At 43.9% G+C, this 15250-nt stretch overlaps 1 protein-coding gene and 1 long non-coding RNA gene across 4 annotated transcripts in view; one reads left to right on the top strand and one right to left on the bottom strand.

Annotated features, from left to right (window-relative positions):
* Positions 1-261: 261 nt before the first annotated feature.
* LOC106018090 (uncharacterized) overlaps positions 262-15250 on the top strand; it is a 33382-nt gene continuing 18393 nt past the window's right edge. For 2 of the 3 annotated variants that reach the window (XR_011809776.1, XR_011809777.1), the window contains exons 1-3: positions 262-422; positions 5089-5138; positions 8516-8610. This is a non-coding gene — a long non-coding RNA (uncharacterized lncRNA). Of the gene's footprint in view, positions 423-5088; positions 5139-8515; positions 8611-9173; positions 9313-15250 lie in introns of those variants that run through there. The other variant, XR_005266228.2, reaches the window with a different exon arrangement.
* FGF4 (fibroblast growth factor 4) lies at positions 5227-10368 on the bottom strand. The gene is made up of 3 exons (XM_027458794.3): positions 9974-10368; positions 9088-9191; positions 5227-7166 (listed from the first exon to the last, which is right to left on the bottom strand). The coding sequence occupies exons 1-3, from the start codon at positions 10275-10277 to the stop codon at positions 6990-6992; spliced, it is 585 nt and encodes a 194-aa protein (XP_027314595.1). The 5' UTR covers positions 10278-10368; the 3' UTR covers positions 5227-6989.

The raw sequence follows: 15250 nt of genomic DNA on the forward strand, positions 1-15250 counted from the left end.
AAACAAGGCAAAGAGCAACCCGGGTCATTTTCCTTATGGCTGTGGAAAAGCTGCAATAAACAGCAGCCAACGTTAGGGCTGTGCCTCCTTGCGGTTTCAGTGTGGGCCAAACTGGCCTACCCGCACGGGCAGTGCCGTTCCGGGAGCAAGCACCGCGGGCAGCCCTGGGTCATCGTCCCAGGGTAACCGCGCACCGCGTGCTGGCGCCGGCGGCATCGGTGCTGTTATCTTGCTGCAAGGAAAGGCACCAGCGAGGGGACAGAGAGGGACCGTGTGGGTGAGACACCGGCCCAACCGCCTCAGTTAATGTGTAACCGTGGATGGGCGAGCTCCTGTGCACGGTAGCACTAGGGCTCTCTGCGGCTGGTATCGGAGTGGGATCCGGCGTGGGAGGCGAGCGCCCCGGAGCTGTACCCCACCAGGTAACACGAAGGCACCCTGGTGGTTAGCACTAGGAGGGAGGGGAGAGGAGAAGGTGCCCCGTCCTGGCAGAGCATGGTTCTTACATTGGAGGGTGCCTGGTTGAGGACCTCCTTGGTCTTCCTCCTCTATGGGGCTGCCCTGCTGCATGTGCTGGGAGGGGGCTTGGAGATGGGGAGCGGCTGGGTGTCAGCGAGGATGGTGGGCATAGGGAGGGTGATGAGGCAGGGCCTGGCTCCTGTGGAGGCCACCTGCCTGCCTGTGATGCTGAGGTATCTGCTGGCATGGGGTTATGCACACCCTGGAAAAGGGCTCAGAGCAGGTCAGGCAATGTGGAACAGCTTCTGAAAGAGGCTAGCCCCACAAAAGGTGCAAAACGTTACCTCAAGCGTGGAGAGCTACACAGCTAACATTTCTTCTAAACTGCTTTAACAAGGTCCCCACAAGGTTGGGGTCTCTCCGATGCCTAATGGATGCTGGTCCTGCAGGTGTTACTCCCTTCCTTCTCACAAGCACCCTTAACCTCAAAGACATTAAACAGCTGTATTGGCCCCAGCTAACATTGCAAACACTTTTCTTGAAGGCACTGGAAGCAAACAGATGTAGCTGTGGAGATAATGAGAAAGGATGTAAATAGTAGCTCACCAGAAACCATGGAGTTTTACCAAGTGGCTTTGACACTTACCAAATACCTTTAAGCTGATAAAGATCTGATTTGTACTTCAGAGGTAACCTGATTAGCAACCAGTTTGAATCTGGAATATGTTAATTGGTACAAACATCACTAAATCACTTTCTTTAACCTATATGAAGTAGTGTGAATGAACGATAGTGAAGGTCAACATAGCCTGGGGAGTCATAGAGAATGAGTACTCCTCTATCTACCCACAATAAAATAGTATGAATAGCAATAAAATGTAATTGTATGTGCACACAAAGAATGACACTAGAAAGCACCCAAGGTCAAACCAGCATTCAAAATTTAAGAAAAACAGAACTAAGTATGCACATGCAACCAAAGTCTGGCCATGCGCCATGCTTTTTGTCAGGGGTCCTGCCCAGTATGGACTGCTTGCTAAGTGAGCACCAGTTTCTAGTTTTGCTTTGCTCAGCCAGAAGGTGTGTGGCTTACTGACAACATGCTGTGAGGAAATACATGCTTGTCTTCTCATGAGCTTTCCATAACTCTCACAAGTTCAGTAGCTCTGTGTTTCACAAATATTAATGTATATATTTTGAACACTATTTAATGGCAACTTGCAAACTGGGAGCTGAAGCACAGAGACACCAGTGACAAAAAGGTGCAGTAATGTAATCTGCCCAGGTTGAAACATTCTCAGCTCAACATTTGATAGTGCTTGACATTAGCAAGGACATAATTTCTATTCACCACACAGCTGCGACTGATTTCAGTTTTGTGTGCTCACCTTGTTTGCCACACTTTGTGGTGTCCTGTTGGGCATCCAGAAAGGAAGGGCTGGACCATTTGTTACACCTCATTGCTGGCATCACAGGTGACCTGGTGGCAGAGGTGACACTAACATCTGATTCTTTAGTGTGACACTGGACTATTCTCTCCTCAGAAACCTTAAAAAGGAAAAAAACAGTCAATATGTTCTATGAACGTGATTAACCAACTTCTTTTTAATTTACAACAAAATTTAGAATGTAGCAAATTGTCATTGTTTTATATTAAGTAATTGTCTGCCTTAAGTGGCTGAATGTAGGCACTTCTGGGCATGATAGTAAGCTCTTTTTTTTTTTTAAGTAATCAATTAAAAAAACAAACAGGACAGGGTAATATTTCTTGTTTAAAGTCTGTAAATCATGCCTGGAGTGCAGGAAACTGGAATTGTGCTATGTCTTCCTTTCATGTGCTGAATTGTCTGAAAACAGCTAGTATTACAATCTTTCACAACTCCATCCATGTTTAGATCACTTAGTAGAAAGCAACAATAATTTGTGTTGTACAAAGTGAGGTGCAGTGCTTTAGGGAATTCCTTTTAACTTCCTTGCTGAAGCCTTTGCTAGCCTTTATCAAAAGACTCCTCACCCCTTAACAGACTCTCTTTAATTGGCCACTTGCATGGTCAGTTAATACACTGTGGTGGAAACCAACTGGTGAAGTGTGAACAACTGAATCTGGAACTATAAACTCAGTGACCGCTCTGAAACCTGTGGCTATTTATATACAAGGCAGTGTTTTGTCATGCTGATTTTTATTAGCACAGATTAGATACAGACAGCTTGATAGATGCCACAGAGCAGTCAGGAAATGTTAAGTGCAGACCATGTGAAAGATGCCAGCCCACAAACAAGCAGCAGGGTAGGGAGCCTGCTGCCTCCCTTCCCCAGGCGGGCAGGGGCATGGTGCTACCCTGGGACCACTGTGAGGGGCCAGGCCGGCACTGCTCCTCTTCTCTTTGCCTTATGGGACAGGCTGGGTAATCACCAGGTGGGGGGAAATGGGTCAGGCCCATGGATGGGGCTAATCCATTTTCTGGAAAGGTTTTAATTTTCTGTGCAGAGAAATATTTGTTGAAGGATGCCAGAGGCACTGGGTATGACAGGAGTACTGCAGTGCTGTCAGCCATTTGAGAAATGTTATATCAGGGCCTTTTGAGGGGCATTAAAGTTCATTTAGTCTTTCTTTTAAAGAAGTCTTTTTTTTAAAGTTCATTTAGTCTTTCTTTTACTACCTCCAAAGGCAATGGAAGGAAAACTGGCCTAGCAATGGAGCAAAAATTATGCCAGAGGAGAGAGAGCTATCTAGCAGTCTCGGTGACATCTCATATTGTTCCCTTTGTGGTGGCAACAGGCTTTTATATATATATATATATATATATATTTTTTTTTTTTCTGGGGGTAGGACTATATATGGCAGTCAGTGCTCTAGGTGCTATGAACCTGCAATGATATACTCTGAAATGTCACTACACTGTCCTAATAATTGGGATTTATCCCTTAAAATCACAGATGGATGTCTCCCCAGGGCTGAAACAAATTATTGGAACAAATTTTGGAAATTTGTTAACCAAATTAACCAATTTTGGTTAAAATTTTGGAAGACCTGGCAGCAATAAACCTATATTTGTTCTTTGTTTACAAGCAAAAAAATGTGAATCATGAAAAATGATTATATATGTCTGCTTGCCTATTTATTCTGGTTCTATTCATAGGAGCATTAAACACACTGCATCTATACTTGTCTGTTTCAAAAAAAAAGGCACCTGCGCTACATTTATAGAGCCTGTACAACTTTAGAAAGAAATTGCTCGAAGTGGAGCACTGGCCATTCACTGCTCATCTATTGCCTTTCCCTTTTAGGAACAAGAAAGAGAGCATCAGTCAGTGGAAAATAAAGTGGAGAAGTCTGTATCTGCAGGGGGGGGAGGAGGGTGGGTGGGTCTGGCTTTATGTGTCATACAGCCGTTAGCTGAACGAACTCCCTTTGCCATTAAGGAATGTGAGATCAAACTGGAGTATTGTCAATGCCATTACATATTGTCCCCTAGTCCTACAAAAGGGACGACCATAAATAAAACTGAAAGTATATGGATTCCACCGTGTGTGTGCACAACTGCATTTATGTGAGGGTCAATAAAAGTTGCGAAAACAATTGTGCCATCAGGTGTGCTACAAAGCACTTCATGTTTCTGTACACTGGTGTGAGGATAATCAGTAACTACAGAAGGAGACAGTGTCTTAAATCAAACAGGTAATCCTAGAACTTCTTCCATCGATGTAATCTTGCTTCACAGCAAGAGTGACAGCAATACTCATTAAAGCTGAGGAAAAGGCAATCCAGTTTCATTAGTAAGGTTAACACCCAGCAAAATAAACCCCAAAACTGATGCGTCTCTGATCATTAATATTAGCTGCTGCATGAAAAGCTGTTGTCATTAAATACCACGCAAATAATACAAGCAAGAATACTAATCTGTGGCAGATGCAAGCATGCATATCCATTACAGAGCTCATGAAGCTGGGCTTTCCTGGACAATATCCAACTTTGCCAGCGTGAACTTCAGCTGAGTAAGAAATCCAGATTGTCACTCATGAAGTATCTGGCATAGGTGCAAATACTCCCTTGTCTTTCGGAAAGTGAAATAGCATTTTTTTGTTTGTTTGTTTGTTTTTGTTTTCCACTGCAGGATGCATTCCCTTCTAAAGAGTAAAATCACTTCCAGGAATCCATACATTGTAAACATTTATCATTTATTATGCATTTAAATGTGCACAGCACATACACCACAGTCTTGAACAGCACCTGTATAAAACTACAGACAGATTCTGGTAAATGGTGAACTCTCATACCATGTAACATTGTTATCAAGGTTTTATCACAATATTTCAAAGTTACAACAACTACCTCTGAACATATCTTCTGTGAGGCTGTCAGTTGTGGATTTCAATGGCGTGAAAAGTGACAAAGAAGAACCATTCACAGGCAAATTCTTTGTGATTTTGCTGTCTGAAACTTGGAACGAAATCATCAGTTGTCAGAGGTAGCAGTGATAATTACACAATGATTACTCACATATAGAACACATAGAAAGTATAGATATCCCCCAAATTACAGAAGAAAAATCCTTAGGCATGACATTTCCTAGGCACTCTCTCTTGATTTGGCTTCCTGATTCTTAATTGTTATTTTTGCTTTGACAGCAGCTGGCTTAAGATGTGGTCCTGGTCTGCTCTGGTCTCACTGAACTTTGGTGAGTAGATTTAGTCTTCAAGGTCATGTGTAAGCAGAGAATACAGGCAAGTCTATACAATTCCAATAGAACAAAGACTTTTGTGTAGGAATGTAAAAAGAAAAAAAAAAAAAAAAAGCTGAACTCAAATTATCCACAGCCTTGAGATTTGCATGTAGTCGGAAATTACTACTTTAGTTTGGAAGATGATCGATAAACATCCTCTAATTCATTAAATGTTGTGGTTAGTCCTGGTTACAACTTAATTTATCGATGCCACAAATATGATTTATCATTTAAAGAAATGAAAAAAAGAACATAGGAAAAATTGATCCTTTTAAAGATTCCCCCATAATCAAACCTGTCTTTTCCTTCATCGCATTAGAGTTACACTTGCAAAATATATAAAGAAAAATATAGGGTTACTTGATGACGATATAGTACTGCAGCCTGACAGCTGTCTGCAAATATTTTCACCATGATTATCCTTACTAAAAGTAAATCACTGGGTAAAGATAGCTCAAACGTGACAAGGCTCAAATAGGATGCAACCAACTCTATCTTGAATACTTTTGGCTACATATGGAAAAAATAGAGATTTGGGATTACAGTGATAGTTCCTCTAAGCCCTTCTCCAGAATTATAAGACGAAGCAGAAAAGTGTGTACCTTCCATGCAGATTTTGTTAGGAGACTGGCTTTGAGAGTTAGTGAGGTAGAAATTAATTAACTTTTTCAGGGAATGAGACAGAACAAAAGCAGCATATTTCTCCTTCCAAATACTGTACCAAAAATAATAACTAGTACAAAATAAACTTGATTATTGGTAATTGATCCAAATTCTCTCTATGGAGCTTCTCTTTCTGTGAACAGACAAATGACTGCCTTTTCAAAACTTAAGAGTATTATAAATTTTTTTCAAACTTTGACAAACACATGTAGTCTCCAAATATTAAAGGGAAATTGATATGAATAAGGTATAATTTGTTCACATCAGCATGTTTCACAGTGTGCTGACTGGGGGAAGAACTGAGGTTTTTTTTTTTTTAGCCTAATGCAAAGCAATCATATCAAATATATTGTCCATTAAGGGCTCCAAAAGATAGTATGCTCCTGTTTATCTAAATAGAAAAGAAAAAAAAAATCCTGCTGAGTTTATATAGGTGTTTAAACCTCTCTACCGCCTGGCAGCTCTAAGAAGACTGACTGCAGGAAAGTTCAAAGTTCAGCACTGGCAGATCTAAAAACAGATTTGTGGGGCAGCTCTTCAGCACCGCACTTTCTGTACCGAAGTAAACCGATACCATTCCAATTAAATAGCAACACTGCACAAAGGAGGTCAGGCATTGTGTGTGGCTCCACGCCGGCATCCCACCCAGGCACCTCCGTACTGTGCCTTCTCAAAGGCCAAGAGCTTCTTTGGGAGTCACGGGGGTTTTGAAAACACACAGAGGAGAACAAAGCCACCATAACAAACAAATACGTGTACAACAATAGACACTGTACAACACACACACAGTGCAAAACATTCTAATGTAGGAATTGAATGTCACCTGTTTTAGAACACATAGTAGCAGCACACCTGTGATAACTTAGAAATGAATTAAATAAACCACAAAGCATAAGTCTTCTACTGTTGCACCATGAAATGAAATACCTTGGGTTGGAGGTTTGTTTTGTTTTCAGAAATTAAAAAAAAGAAATCAGAACTATAAATAATTTTTGTGGCAATATATACAGATTTAAATAATTAATTTAAATATCTTACACCTACTCTTGCATAAAACTCTCCAGTAAAAGTGCACCATGTTTCTTTTCCCAAAATGTGTTCTGGGTCTTTCCCTGTGCTGAGGTAGGTTGGAAGGGAGATGTCTCAGATTCTAGGAAGAAAATGTGTCACTGTCATTGTGGGAGATACTTTATTGCCTTTCTTTGTTCTTCCGTTTTTGCTCAGGGCTATGTACATCCCGGGATAAATCCTGGATTCGTAAGCATTGTAGTTGTTTGGCAGGAGAATCTCTTTGAATTTGCACTCATCATTGAAATGGGTCTGAAATGAAAAGGAAAGAATGAGAGGGAAGGAATTTTAAACATCAGGTGTGGAAATATTCTTGCTACCAGGTGTAGTAGGTGTGCTGCACGAAGATGTGCAGCTGACTTTCCCCCCTGTTAGTAACCTTTTGAAGTGGTTGTCCAAACGAAGCTTCAAACAACACTCAGAGGATCATTAAGGATGCTGCTTCCAGGCCAGACACAGACACATGGAGGGGGGAAGGACACCCCTAGCTCTGTCTGTGCTCTTGAGGGAAGGGGGCACATTTTAACAGAGTGGGCACTGCCATGAAGAATGACCCAAGCCCAGTTCTGCTGCCCTGCTCATCTAACTTGGTCAATGAGTTTTTCCTATGAACGAGAAGGGAGAAACAAACTGTCAGGCACCAGGACAATGGGAGTTATGAGTTATAACCTGTGCCCATGTCCCCATGTTAGAATGCACAGGTCCACTGATATTCCTGAGTCTGCACGTGAGAAGTTTACTTGGTTCCCAAAGCAGAGGTTGTCCTACCACCAGTGAATTGCCCACGAGGCTTCAGAAAAATCAGAATGCTAGCACTTTCTCATGTCCTTTGAGGAGAAAGAGGCATTATAAAGATGCTCAGGGTGGACAGTATTTTCTGCTTCTTTAGTTTTACAATTGAAAGAAGGAAAATTCACCTGTGTTAAAGGATCAGGAAAATAGAGCTGACAGAAGGCATGCTTCCAGTAAAGAGGTTTCACATACAAAAACAAAGAGGGACATGTGTTACAGGTGTGTTATCTGGAGAGTAACAAATGAGGTCACCTCTTGTTATTGGGCAAAAGCCTAGCATTTTGTAAGATAGGTCTCAGCCTGCCAGGCTGAACACTGCGTTGGGAATTACATTATCCAGGACACCAAAGCAACGTATTGTCTTCATAAGACATTCTGCAAAAGAAGCTTTTGCACTTTGATGACGATTCTGCCTGGCTTTCATGTAAGTTGAAATCCTCTGTGACAGGACTGATGCCACAGAAAATCATTCTGGATAATTCATGTCTTCATGCATGTGGAAATGCCCTAGTTAACTTTGACATAGTTTGGCCCTTCCTCAACCCAAGTTTCTTCAAAAAATATCTGAGAGACATGAAATAGAAATGCTGTGGGTAGGGAAGGAGACCCATGAGCATGAGGTTGAAGTGATGCTAACGGCAGTTAGTTAACTTATATTGAGGTATCTCAAAAGCAGAAGGATGGCTCAACATGGGCAAAAACATGCACCATTATTGTCCACTCCAAGTGTGTTGTAAAATATGCCGCTATCTTTTCCAAAGACTCGATGAAAAAAAAAAAAAAAAGATTTATATTGTCTCTCCTAATAGATCTGCCTTCACATAATTGCAAGCCCAGACCCTGAAGATGCTGAACTCTCATGGGAACTCTCCAATCGAGAGCATTAACAAAGAGTGATCAATAGGTATGTGACAAGCACTGATTCATCACATCATAAAGGATCATTTGTGGGGCCCTGGCTGATCAGAAGTTCAAGTTCCCTGTGAGAGATGGGGCAAGCAATTGCCATCCTTGATTGATGCTGTTTAAATTTAAATATGAGAAAGATACGGATTGAGGCTACCCTGGGGGTTTGCAACACAAATGACTGCTATGTTGTTGTATGAAGTGGGCAAGGTGGGTAGCCATGGTTGGCTAACTAAATTTTTTACATGGGAACCAAAGAAATACAACACAGAGAAGTGGGTTTTACTAAAAAAACTCAGTGAACTTAGCACACCTGGGCAGCACACCTTCTGTTGGCAAGGCACCAAGGGCTAATCCATGGTGCCTGACCCAGGAAGGGCGGAGATGGTGCTTGGGCAGCTTCCAGCACCATGTACACCTCTTATCCCAGCTGACTGTATTCCCCTCCCCACACACACAAACGGTGGCTACTTACAGATCCATAGAGTTTGCCTCTGCTATTCATGGCCACGAAGAGTCCACTTCTAACACCAAATATGCTCACCACTCCTCTTTCCACAGGGGAGATTTCCAGCAGACCTACATAGGAGACATGGGAAATCAGGGAGACGAAGTGCTGTGCCCTGAAGCAGTGTGTGTGGTATCAGTTCTGTGCTCACCCAGAGGTTCCCATCCTTGGTGTGGTGTGGATCCCCATGCCCCAGCACTGCTGTGGGTGGCCACAGATCCCCAGCCTCATGCCCCACGTGCTGCCCCATACTCCATGCTGGGACCTCTCTTCTTTTAGCCAAGTATCTATTTTTACATTGCCCCCAGGCATCCTCCTGTGTAGCCGAGGTTAAAATAAGACAGAGTGTGCTTGGGGGCGAATGAAACATTTGTCATCATGCAGCTTATATCCCCTGTTGGATCTTATTGTTTCAGTTGGATATCAGAGGCATGGGGCCACGGGGTTAAGTCCCTAGCAGATGCTTTTCAAGTTTGGGGGAGAGCAGGGCCCTGGCTGCGCTCCCCGCAGCCCCTGCTCAGAGTGGGCGGCCCAGGGGGCCGAGGACCCTCCAGATGCTGAGGCAAGCCCTACACCTGATGCGAGGGGCAGCGCGGCTCCGGGCACGGAGCTCTCGATGGGCTGCGCCGCCGCCCCCTTCCCCCGGGCGCCCTCGGGGCAGCCGGCGCGGGCAGCACCGCGGTGCCGGGGACGGGCGGACTTCTCCGGGTGCTGGGAGATCGGCCCCACACCCACCCTCCTTTTGCCTCATACCGTTCTCCGGGGCAAGGCGAGCCGCTCCGCACCCTCGGCAACCTCCGCGGGCACGTAGCGGCTCACCTGCCCGTGCGCGGGGGGCTCGGCGCCGGCTTACTGTATCGGTTCTCGCTGTGGATCCCGTCGATGCGGCCGTCGGGCAGGACCTGGATGTGGAAGCCGATGCCCACGTTGCAGTAGAGGCGCCGCAGCCGCTTGATGCCCAGGAGGTAGTCGCCGTCGCGGGAGGCGTCGCGGCGCTCGGCCGGGAGGCGCGCCACGGAGCGGGCGAAGAGCGCCGCGTCCCAGCGGCGCTGGCGGGGCCCGGCGGGGAGGCGGCCCGGGGGCGGCCGGCCGCGCACCGCCCCCGGCCACAGCAGCCCCAGGAGCAGCGCCGGCAGCAGCGCCGCGGGGAGAGGCATCCCGGCGAGGGGCGCGCAGCCACGGGCCGCCGGCCGGTCGTCGCTCCGAAGAGGCGCTCGCCCCCCCAGCTCCCACTTTATGCTGAGGTCGGAGCGCGCGGGGGGGGGGGGGTGGTGTGTGTGTGTGAGGAGTGTGCGGGGAGAGGGGGGTAAAACAAAACAAAACGCACACACAAACAGAAAAAAAAAAAAAAAGGAAGAAAAAAGAAAATAAATAAAGAAAAAAAAAGCGAGGCGGCGGGAGGAAGGAGGGAGCCCCGCGCTCAGTCCCCCGAGGATCTGCGGTTTCCCTGGGCAGGCTGCATGTAGAGGAAATCCCGGGAGCAAGAGCTTCTGAACTTGATCTCAACTCCAGGAGTCTTGTCTGAAGTGCTGATCTTCTTCTATAGCTGCTCAGCCATAGCGCTTTAGCCCTAGCCACGATATTTATATATCCATGTGCGTTGGTACCTATTACATCACCACCTACTGCTGTCTGCTGCAGCCCTCCGGTTTAGCTGAAAGTCAAATTATCACCCCTAGATGCTTAACAACTCCGAAGCGTCTTGAGGGGAAACGGTGAGCAGCACTGGCGCTAAACAAGAGGGACAGCACAAACTTTTAAAAAGAAAAGGTCATATTTTCATTCGTCACAGAAGGTTCTTTTTCTTTTTCTTTTTCTTTTTCTTTTTCTTTTTCTTTTTCTTTTTCTTTTTCTTTTTCTTTTTCTTTTTCTTTTTCTTTTTCTTTTTCTTTTTCTTTTTCTTTTTCTTTTTCTTTTTCTTTTTTTTTCTTTTTCCTCTTTCTCTTTCTCTTTCTCCTTTTCTTTCTCTTTCTCCTTTTCTTTCTCCCTTTCTTTTCTTTTCTTTTCTTTTCTTTTCTTTTCTTTTCTTTTCTTTTCTTTTCTTTTCTTTTCTTTTCTTTTCTTTTCTTTTCTTTTCTTTTCTTTTCTTTTCTTTTCTTTTCTTTTCTTTTCTTTTCTTTTCTTTTCTTTTCTTTTCTTTTCTTTTCTTTTCTTTTTCTCTCCTCTCCTTCTCTCTTTCTTTCTCTGTCTTCTTTCCTATCTCTCTTTCTCCGTTCTCTTTCTCTCTCTTGCTTTCTCTCTTCTTTCTCTTTCCCTCTTTTCTTCTTTCTTTTTCTTTCTCTTTTTCTCTCTTGTAAATGCCTACAAATGCTAATGCAGGACACAAAAATCAAAGAATGCCCAGCACACTTTTCCCTGACACAATGTATGACTTTGTGGAAATCTGTGGAATTTCAGCTTTTGCTGTATCCAAGCGACATGGTTTACAGTTTGCTGGATGCAGAAAAATTCCCTTCATTAACAGCCAAAATAGTTGTTGCATGGGAGGTTTAAGAAATGAAAAAATGAAAGAACTTGGAAAGAAAACAACAACAACAAAACAAAAGAAAGAAAAGGGTAGAGGTTTTAATAAGGTAGAAATTAGTTAAAGAAACACTATGTGCTCAAAAGCAGTAATAATGAGCAATAATGTTTTTGATTCTAAATATCCCTTTAAGAAATCAGAAAGCACAGCATTGCTCTGGAGTATAAGACATACGGAGCTCCCTCTCGGTCAGTATACTGCTAGGGGCTGTAGTGACAGCAGTTTGTTCCTGACCTTTAGAGGCTGCCCATTCATATAAGTATTGCTGTGCTCTTTAATGGTATGATTATTTTCTGATCTTTGATGTGCATGCACTTCAATGTTGCCATTTTGTCTTAATGATACAGTTGTTCTTAGATAGGTACTTCATTAACTTTAAGTTCATGGGATTGAAACTCAGTATTTAAAAGTAGAAGAGGACAAATTTTGATTCTAATAGTCCAGAACTACTTTGATTAGAGCAAATCCCATATGTTTTGTCACCTCCCTTTGCCTAAGCCTCAGCCCTCAACAGGTTTTCAGAACCAACAGGTGAGGGGACATTAGAACAGTTTTGGAAGGTCCTGAATTAATACAAAAGTGGGGGAGAAGTGGTTTGTGACTCAAGTCCTTTATAGCCTGAGGACAGTTTAGTCTTTCACACCAGTAAAGCACTCCTGCTGTTCCAGCAAAGGATGCGAGAGAAAAGAGAATTGCCCCAAGCCAGATGACAGCTCACCTAGGTGCGAAAATCTCTGACCTTCGCTAAACCTAAGCAAACTTAGATGATGTACTTTTATTTCTTCTTGTGAGGTGCATATACAGTGTGCGTATGCATATGTGTGTGTGTGTGTATGCTTCCTCCATTGGTTTCTTTCTCCCGATGCACCTCTCAGGATGGAAAAGCGACTGCTGCTGCTTTATGGATAATTGTGATCTGGTGCTACAGGGGTAGAAGTCTCCTAGGTGTGGCTTTGTCTTAATGTGTCAAATAAGTTAATTTATGTGTGTATTTTAAAGACAGCAGAACTTAGATGTTTCTCTATGGAGGTTTACAGGCTGGTAAATCTACTGAGGTCAAACGCACAGACATTTACTACATTTCCATTTGCATCAGGCCCATCCGGACACTCTTACACCTGACAAGCCCAGGGGATCAGTTCTGGATGGAAGTGTTGTACTGTACAGCAGGCAAAGCTGGCTGAGAGCAAAGCTGTTGCTCATGGGTTTGGAAAGTGCCCTGCTCTGCAGAGCCTGTGCTGGGGGCCTTGTCCTTCCTGAGGGTCCCCAGAACAGCATGAACCCACCACACTTCAAAATCTGAATTATTTGCTCTTAGCAAACAGCGTTGGATGAAGGTAGGATTAAGTTTATTTACCCTCCAAAGGGTAAGGCTAAGGAGTGGTGTTTTTGCCAGACTTGCAGGTTCCCCCCTGCAGCAGAAGCATGGTCTAATGCCCATGGCTGATGGGTCAGAACCAGATCTGCTTGGCCTGGCTGCCAGCAACAGCCCCTGGTATCCCTGGGGTACTCACACTCCCTCCATGCTTGGAGGGACCCACATGTCTGGGGGCCAGCTAAAATCCCCACTTTATCAAAGCAGACACTGTGATGTAAATTGGATCTCTTAATTCATTTGTAGGCAAGTAGCATCTTGTTAGGTCATGCTTGTTAAATATCTTGACCAAGTGATTGTCCATGACCCAAAAAGCATATAAGCCTTAGCCCTGTGAATATGAATGTGAGTTAAACCTTGAGGTTAGGGACATGCACTGGAGGTCCAGCAGGCTGAGGTATCTTGGTCTCATTGGGACTTAAGTAAATGGGTCCTGAAATGCATGTTATGCTCTGAGTCCATATGCTTGTAAGATCAGGTCCTAGACAGTTACACAAAGCACCCAGAACATCACATTAAATTGCCACAATATCACTGGTCTATAAGGGATGCTTTTGCAAGTTAGTTCTTCAACTTTTTTACAGAATGAAATGGCAGTCTTTCCATAAAGGCTTGAAGTGAATCTTTCTAAGAGGAAAAGGTATACATTTCCAGCTAAGAATGAAACAATGAGGTTTGATTTTGAGATTTGAATGATGTATATTCTTGTATGTGTGAGCATGTGTATAGTTGGAGTTGATATTTGAACTGTCCAGAGGACTGCAGATGACCTCTAGGTACCCTGATAATTTAGGCAGTCCATTAAACTCTATACAGATTCTGTTCCACAACACACCACAAAAGAAGCACCCACTACCTCCAAAGACTACTCCTGATGCTTCAGAGACCTCCAATTGCTGATCTGTCCGTACCTGTGAAAAATACGGGGAGATGAAAGCCAAGCAGAACTGCAGCAGTTTAAATTTGCAACAGGTGTAAATGACAGGTGGAAGCTGCTGACATTCGCGGCCTCTGTGCTGCAGTGTAGATATTTCCAGTTGGAAATTGTTGTCACAGGAAACAATCTAAATAGTATATCCCCTATGGAAGTCAATAAAACTATGTCTTGTCATATTCTTTTGCCTCCTCCTCCTCCCCCCCCCCCTTTAGTTTTTCCCACGTGAGTATAGTATTCCCTTATTGAAGGGAGTTTCTCTAGCTGCTGTTTGTGTAATACCAGAATAGCTCCCAAACATTAATTTATCCTTGCAGAACCTTTGTGAGGCACAAACACAGAATTATCCCAGGCCAGAGATGGACACAGAGAGAAGAAATGATTTGCCTGCCATTGGCCAGGTTCTCTGAGGCAGAGCTGGGGACAAAGCATCCAATGTACTAACAGCTTTTGAGCAGTGAAGGGAGCTGGGTATCTCCAGACTGTCCCATAGTTAATTCTTCTGTCTACTCTGTATTATGCCATTCTTCACTGCTGTGTACCCCCTACACCTTGTGTCATGCAATTTCACAGCAATAATTTAACTATTAAACAGATAAAATGTCTTCATCTTTGCATTGGCTCTGTTGCCTTAGAGCATATGTGATATCACAGTTAGACAGCTCTGCTTTCCAAATTCCTCTAGGTTCAAAGTATAAGAAAGAGGAAAGGATTCACAGACTTGAGACCCATGCCTAATTCAAATCCTGTGTCATGTATTCTGAAAGGAAAAGGGAAAGGAGGAAGGAATTTGGGATACCTCTACAACCTTTATGGAAATTATTTTGCATTTGCACAGGCACAGCAGTCATCCAAACTTGGCTCTGTGTTTATATCTCTAAATGGATCTAAGTCCTCAATTTAAAAGTCAATTTACATATTTATTAACCCCACTAAATAGATGTAAATGACCCTGAAAAATATTGTTCATGGGCTCTTCTGCTGAAGGCAAATATTGTACTGGTCCTTTGATCTGGAAGGATGGGGAGTGGACTGGAAGGGGCATGGAGAAGTATATTGTTAGGAAAAAATCCCTTTCACTATGTTTGCATGCTACAAAGACATGGTAAAAAGCAAGCCTGTACCCCAGCTCCCCCTTGGCACACGCCCCTTTTAATTATGATGACTTTGGAAGACAACTACCCAGCGGTCTGCAGAAGGGACTCGCCTGAGAGAGCTTTCTCACGTTCACGTCTGGCTGCCTCTCTGTGCAAGCAGGGGCAGTGGTCCCGGGAGAGGCGGCTGGCTGGAATGCAGC

The sequence above is a fragment of the Anas platyrhynchos genome, chromosome 5, assembly GCF_047663525.1.
Source record: "Anas platyrhynchos isolate ZD024472 breed Pekin duck chromosome 5, IASCAAS_PekinDuck_T2T, whole genome shotgun sequence".
Taxonomy (NCBI): domain Eukaryota; kingdom Metazoa; phylum Chordata; class Aves; order Anseriformes; family Anatidae; genus Anas; species Anas platyrhynchos.